This window comes from Galeopterus variegatus, unplaced genomic scaffold (genome assembly GCF_000696425.1).
Source record: "Galeopterus variegatus unplaced genomic scaffold, G_variegatus-3.0.2 Scaffold762, whole genome shotgun sequence".
Classification (NCBI taxonomy): domain Eukaryota; kingdom Metazoa; phylum Chordata; class Mammalia; order Dermoptera; family Cynocephalidae; genus Galeopterus; species Galeopterus variegatus.
Window position 1 is genome coordinate 285,529 of NW_007726873.1, and position 7,856 is coordinate 293,384.

The 7,856-nt window shown below is 36.5% G+C and overlaps 1 protein-coding gene across 1 annotated transcript in view; it reads right to left on the bottom strand.

The window, feature by feature from the left end:
• The window catches only part of LOC103590060 (probable GPI-anchored adhesin-like protein PGA55), a 79,640-nt gene that overhangs the window by 58,701 nt on the left and 13,083 nt on the right, over nucleotides 1–7,856 (bottom strand). The window contains exon 5 of the mRNA XM_008572180.1: nucleotides 6,588–6,719. Within this exon, the coding sequence (XP_008570402.1) occupies nucleotides 6,588–6,719 (132 nt within the window). The remainder of the gene's footprint in view (nucleotides 1–6,587; nucleotides 6,720–7,856) is intronic.

Here is a 7,856-nt window from a genome sequence, read left to right on the forward strand (position 1 = left end):
GCCATTGGAATTTTGAAAGGATTTGCATTGAATCTGTAGATTGCTTTGGATGTATGGGCATTTTAACAATACTTAGCTTACAATACATGAACATAGGATGGTGTTTCCATTTGTTTATGTCTTTTAAAATTTATTTCATGACTATTTTGTAATTTCCAGAGCAAAAATCTTTTACCTCCTTAGTTTATTCCTATTTTCCTTTTTTTTTTTTTTTTTTTCTGAGCAGTAAGGGGATCACAACCCTTGGCACAGTGTGGTCTGCACCACACTCAGCCAGTGAGCCCACCAGCCATCCCTATGTAGGACCCAAACCCATGGCCTTGCCGCTACCTGCACCGTACTCTCCCGAGTGAGCCACAGGGCCGGGCCTTATTTTCCTCTTTTTGATGCTATTGTAAATGGGATTGTTTTCTTAATTTCCTTATTGGATAGTTTGTTGTTAGTGTGTAGAAATGCAACTGATTTTTGTATGTTGATTTTGTAATCTGCAGCTTTACTCAATTCATTTGTTCATTCAAATAACAGGGTTGTCTTGTGGAGTCTTTGGGTTTTTTTGTTTTTCTTTTTGGTTCCTTTACATACAAGATCATGGTGTCTACAAAAAGAGATAGTTTTACCTCTTCCTTTTCAATTTGTATGCTTTTTATTTTTTTGTTGCCTAATTGCTCTGGCTAGGATTCCAGTACTATGCTAACAGAAGTGGTGAGAGTGGGCATCCTTGCCTTGTTCCTGATCTTTGGAAAAGCTTTTAGATTTTTACCACTGAGTATGATGTTAGCTGTGGGCTTTTTACATATGGCCTTTATTATGCTGAGGTAATTGCCTTTTGTTCCTAGTTTGTTGAGAGAGTTTTATCATAGAAGATGTTGAATTTTGTCAAATCCTTTTTCTGCATCTATTGAGATGATTACATGATTCTCATCCTTCATTCTGTTAATGTAATGTATCACATTATTATTATTATTATTATTATTATTATTATTATTATTATTATTATTATTATTATTGTATATTGAACCATCCTTGCGTTCCAGGATAAATGACACTTGGTCATGGTGTATGATCCTTTTAATGTGCTGTTGAATTTGGATTGTTTGTATTTTGTTGAGGATTTTTATATCTATGTTCATCAGGGACATTGGCCTGTAGTTGTCTTGTAGTATTTATCTGACTTTGGTATGACGGTGATGCTGGTCTCATACAATGAGTTAGGAAATGTTCTCTTCAATTTTTTTTTAGAAGAGTTTAAGAAGGATTGGCATTAATTTCTTTTTTAAAATATTTGATATTATTAACCAGTGAAGCCATCTGGTCCTAAACATTTCTTTGTTGGGAGATTTTTGATTACTGGTTCAATCTCCTTACTAGTTATAGGTCTGCTCAGATTTTGTATTTCTTCATGATTCTGTCTTGGAAGGTTTATGCTTCTAGGAATTTATCCACTTCTTCTAGATTATCCAATTTGTTGTTATATAATTGTTCATAGTAGTCTTTTGTGATTATTTTTATTTCTATGGCATCAGTTATAATGTCTCCTCTGTGACTTCTAACTTTATTGTTGTGTCTTCTTTCTTTTTCTTCTTTATTAGTCTAGTTAAATGTTTGTCAATTTTTTTTATCTTTTCAAAAAAACTAACTCCTAGTTTCACTGATTTTTTTCTATTCACTATTTCATTTGTTTCTGCTCTCAACTTCATTATTTCTTTCCTTCTGCTAACTTTGGGCTTAGTTTGAGTTCTAGTTCTTTTTTTTTTTTTCCTTTTTGTCTTTTTTCGTGACCGGCAATGGATCGCAACCCTCAGTGTCGCACCCGTACCGGACTGGGACCAGCAATGGGATCGCAACCCTCGGTGTTGCGCCCGCACCTCGCTCAGCCAGTGAGTGGCCGGTCTGTATGTGGGATCCGAACCCTCGGCGGGAGCGCCGCCATGCTCCCAAGCGATGTACTGTAGCAGTGCACCACCGGGCCGGCCCCTTGAGTTCTAGTTCTTTGAGGTATGTTAGTTTATTTGAGATCTTTCTTCTTTTTTAATGTAATCATTTGTAACTATAAAATTCCCTCAGTGCTTTTGCTGTATCCCATAAGTTTTAGTATGTTGTATTTTTGTTTTTGTTTGTCTCAAGATATTTTCTGATTTCCCTTTTGATTCTTCTTTGACTTAATGGTTGTTCAAGAGTGTGTTGTTTAATTTCCACACATCTGTGAACTGTCCAGTATTTCTTCTGTTATTGATTTCTGATTTTATTCCACTGTGGTTGGAAAATATATTTGGTATGATTTCAGTCTTCTTAAATTTGTTAAGACTTGTTTTATGACGTAACAGGTACTCTACCTTGGAAAATGTTCCCTGTGTGCATGAGAAGAATTTATGTTCTGCTACTGCTGGGTAGAATGCTCTCTCTATATATCCATTAGATCCATTTGGTCTATATTGCTGTTTAAATCTGCTGTTTCCTTACAGATTTTCTGTCTGAATGTTATGTCCAGTGTTGAAAGTGGCATATTTAAGTCTCCTCCTATTACAGTATTGCTGTCTATTTCTCCCTTCAATTCTGTCACTGTTCATTTTATATATTTAGGTGCACTGATATTGGGTGCATACATATAATTGTTATATCTTCCTGGTAAATAACCCTTTTATCATTATATATTGTCCTTCTTTGTCTCTTGTGACAGTTTTTGATTTAAAGTCTATTTTTTCTGATTCAAATATAGCCACACCTCTTTTCTTTTGGTTACCATTTGTACGAAATACCTTTTTCCATCTCCTCACTTTTAGTGTTTATGTGTCCTTAAAATATAAAGTAAGTCTCTTTTAGACAGCATATACTTGGATCTTGTTCTTTTATTCATTCAGCCACTCTGTGTCTTTTGATTGGAGAGTTTAATCCATTTAAAGTAAGTATTGATATGTAAGGACTTAAACTATTGTCATTTTCTTCATTGTTTTCTGTCCCTCTAAACTCTCTTGCTGTCTTCCTTTGTGTTTCATTGATTTTTTTTTGTATTGATATGCTTTGTTTCCTTTTTCTTTTGTGTATCTTCTGTAAGTATTTTCTTTGTAGTGATCATGGGCTTACATAAAAACTTGTAAAGTTTTATAAGCCAATAACAACTTAATTTCAATCCCATACAAGAACTACACATTTAATTCTTTCCTCCCACACTTTGTTATTAATATCACAATTTACATATTTTATGTTGTACACCCATTAACATATTTTTATAGTTATAGTTATTTTTAATACTTTTGTCTTTTAACTTTTATACTAGAATTAAAAGTGATTTACACATCACTATTAACAGTATTACAGTATTCTGTATTTGTCTATGTATTTACTTCTACCACTGAGTTTTATACTTCCATGTTGCTGTTTAGTGTCCTTGAGTTTCAGTTTGAAGAACGCCTGTTATCATTTATTCTAAGGCAACTCTAGAGGTGATGAACTTCCTCATCTTTTGTTTGTTTGGGAAAGTCTATATCTCTCCTTCATTTTTGAAAGATAGTTTTGCTCTGTATAGTATTCTTGGTTCACAACTTTTCTTTCAGCACCTCATACATATATCATCTCACTCCTTTCTGGCCTGCAAGATTTCTGCTGAGAAACACACTCATAGTTTTATGGTGGTTACCTTATACATGTCAAGTCAATTTTCTCTTGCTGCTTTCTCTTGCTTCTGAATACTCTATGACTTTTGACAATTTGATTACAGAATATCTTGGTGTGGATTTCTTGGATTCTTCTTATTTGGGTCCACTGGGCTTCCTGGATATCCAATTCATTCTCCAGATTTGGGTTTTTTTCAGCCATTATTTCTTTAAATAAGCTTTCTGGACCTTTCTTGCTCTCTTCTCCTCTGTGACTCCCATAATGGATACCTTGAACCACCTGATGGTGTCCCTCAAATCTCTTAAGCTTTTACTTTTTTAATTCTTTTTTCTTTTTGCTTCTCTGACTACATAATTTTAAGTGATCTGTCTTCCAGTTCTCTGATTCCTTCTTCTTTTTATCTAGTCTGCTGATGAACCTCTCTATTGAATTTTTCAGTTCAGTTTATGGTATTCTCCAGATCCAAGATTTCTGTTTGGTTCTTTTAAAATTTTTCTCTTTGTTGAAATTTTCACTTTGTTCATGCACTGTTCTCCCGAGCTTGCTGAGTATCCTTATGATGATTATTTTGAATTAGCAATCAGATAATTCCCATATCTCCATTTCATTAGGATTGGTTTCTGGGGCTTTATTTATATTGTTCTTTTGTTTAGACCATGTTTCCTCATTTCTTTATTTTCCTTGACTCTTGGTGTTGGTATCTGTGCATTATTAAAAACAGCCACCTCTCCCAGTCTCATGGCCTTGTACAGGTGCAGACTCTCAGTAATCAGCTCAATCAGAGATTCTGGGGGGCCTCTTAAATCTTCCTGCTAGTCCAAACCACCATTTTTATTCTCAGTGGCCCTGGACATCTATAGAATGTTGGGTTCTGTCAGAATTCCAAGACAGGTGGGACAGAAGCTAGTCCCACGGACAGCCCCAAGAAAAGTTGGAACATTGGATGCACAGTCCAACTCTTTCCCTCCTCAGGGAAAAGCTGGGATCTGTGGGATTTTTTGTTTGTTTGTTTTTGTGTTTGTGTTTTGGGGACTTTTTGCACACTTGCTCTGCACTGAGCTAGGAGGAGGAGCTATGGGAAATGCTTGCATGCTAGACCAAATTATCATCTTTGTTCTCAGAAGCTACCAGGTACCTAGAGTATGTTGGGTAATGTCAGCACTATGAGACAGACAAGACACAAGTCAGTCCCTCAGGCATCCCTCAGAAAATTTAGAACACTGGACGTATGGTCCAGTCTTTTTTCTCACCCTCCCCCACCAAGGAGAAGTTAGGAGCAGCGTGTTTCCTCCCAATTGTGTTGCACTGTTCCAGGAGTAGGGATTATGGTAAAAGGATGTCTCAAATTTTCCCACCAGCTTCAATGTGGTTGACCTCGTGCTTGCCCAGGGTGGAGGAGCCCCTCAACTAGTTTCTGGATTTCTCACAAAGGAAATTGGTCCATGCATTGCTGTAGAATTGATATGTCCATAGGGAGAAGGAGGCTCCAGGACTTTGACATCTTGTCGAAGTCACTCCCACATTTCATTTTGTTATGTTTTGCATTTCTTTAATGTAGGCTCTCCTTAGAAGTCTGGTGATCCTTGGCTCTATGCTCATGTTCAAAAGGGGGCCCTATAAGGCTAAGTGAAATCCCTATAGCCTAGGTAGGGCTTGTCACATAGTTGGCTTCACTGTAAGGTGTTCTGACTGGTCACTTTCATTGAAGGACTCCTGATGTCAATATCTTTAGATATTTTCTTTTAGGCTACTTAGATTCCTAAGGATCTTCCATTCTCATGACTAGAAGGTGCAAGTTTGGATGCCAGTATTCTGCAAGCTGAGCAGAGAAATGAGCTGTTGGGTTGGGGTATGGATAGGCATTGGGTTAGTAGATCTCACAATTTAGGATGTACACTTTCATTTAATTTCCTCTCCTCGACATTCAGTACAGTATCTGCAGCCGTCAGCTTTTATGTATAATAAACAAACCCAAAATCTCAGTGGCATAAAATGAAAAGCATTTATCTCTTGTTCGCATGTCTACTGGTTGGTTCATGAGGCTCTGTTTCAAATTACAGGTCTACAGATCATCTGGAGCAGCTTTCTGCAGTCTGAAGGTTGCCTGGAGCTACTCTGCTCTGTACCTCTCATTCTGGGGTCCCACAGGAGAGGAAGAAACTAATTAGGATATATCTTCTCATAATGATGGCAAAAGTGCAAGAGGACAAGCCCAAACTTTTAAGCACATTTCAAAGCTTTTCTTAAGTTTAGTTCACTGATATCCTATAGCCCAAAGCAAGTCACCTGACCAACCCCAAAACGAAACAGTGAAAAAGTACACTCCCACTATGAGGCTATACAAAGGGTATGAGTAATTGGGACCAACATTTCAGAACACCACTGTATACCTATTATTAACAGTACCTAATGTCCTCTAGTCCACAGTTCCTCTGTTCCAAAACATCTCAAAGAATAAATCTCTAGACTCCCTTTGAGTAGGAAAGGAGCAATCATTACATCTGCCATTGCAGAAAGTTGTGGAGGAAGGCATGTGCTCCATCTGTCATCATTAACCTAAGGCTCTATTCATATGTATAATCAATGTAAATAACAATTTGTAGAGAAAATTCAAACAGGGACTTAGCCTAGTTAATGTTTAAGTTATTTGCTAAAAAGTAACAGAAGTATGGGAAATAAAAGATAGCTTATAGTTTAAGAGAACAAATGTACGTTTATTATGTGCAAAATTGATTAATAATTGGATATGTAATACATATAAATGATAAACAAAATTTCTTCATCCTTCCCTGATCAGAAAGCTTTTGCTCTGAGTGACTGAGCATGGAACACAATGGGTAGGGGTCAGGGGAGGGAGATGTTGGTGAAGAAGAGAAGTATGCCTTCTCAAAAGGAACATTTATTCATTGGAGGATTTGTGGATAAAGGAACAGCTTGTATAGTGGAGCAACTTAAGGTTGAAATTATTTTCTCACCTAAATAATCCGATCCTCTGAAGAGTTCAGGTGATGGGAAGCTACTCTCTTCAAAACTCTTGTATTCTGTAGACAAGTCTGTGATTGAACAGCTTAAAAGAGAACTGGAAATATCATGCTGCAAACTTCGTCCTGTAGAATAAAAGAACAAAAAGGGTAAAATGTCTTAATAGAAACAGACTTGATACTATCCAAAGTGATCTATAGATTCAATGCAATCTCTATCAAAATACCAATGAAATTCTTCACAGAAATAGAAAAAACAATCCTAAACTTCACAGAGAATCATAACACTCCTAATAGCCAAAGCAATCCTAAAGAAAAAGAACAAAGCTGAGGTATCACACTACCTGACTTCAAAATATACTACAAAGCTACAGTAACCAAAACAGCATGGTACTGGCATAAAAGCAGACATATAGATCAGTGGAACAGAATGGAAAACCCAGAAATAAATACATGTATATATAGCCAACTGATTTTCAACAAAGGTGCCAGAAACATATATTGTGCAAAGGACAGTCTCTTCAATAAATGCTGCCAAGGAAACTAGATATCCACATGCAGAAGAATGAAACTAGACCCCTATCTCTCACCATATACAAAAATATACTCAGAATGGATTAGACTTACATATAAGACCTGAAACTATAAAACTACTGGGCAAAGGTTTTTTGAATAAGACCTTGAAGCACAGGCAACAAAAGCAAAAACAGACAAATGGGATTATATCAAACTAAAAACCTTCTGCACAGCAAAGGAAACAATAGAGTGAAGAGACAACCTGCAGAATGGGAGAAAATATTTGAAAACTATCCATCTGACAAGGTATTAATAGCTAAAATATATAAGAAACTCAACTCAGGCTGCAGGAAAAAAAATCCAATTTTAAAATGGACAAATGACCTGAATAGACATTTCTCAAAAGGTTAACAGCCATGTGAAAAAATGCTCAATGTCAGTAATCACCAGGAAAATGCAAATCAAAACCACAATGAGTGAAAACATGTGGTATTTCTTTTTCACTGCCTGACTCGTTTCACTTAATATTATTCTTTCAAGGTCCATCCATGTTGTTGGAAATGGCAGTATTTCATTCGTTTTTATAGCTGAGTAGTACTCCATTGTGTAGATATACCACATTTTCCGTATCCACTCATCTGATGATGGACATTTGGGCTGATTCCAGCTCTTGGCTATTGTGAAGAGTGCTGCAGTGAACACTGGGAAACAGGTATACCTTCGACTTGATGATTTCCATTCCTTTGG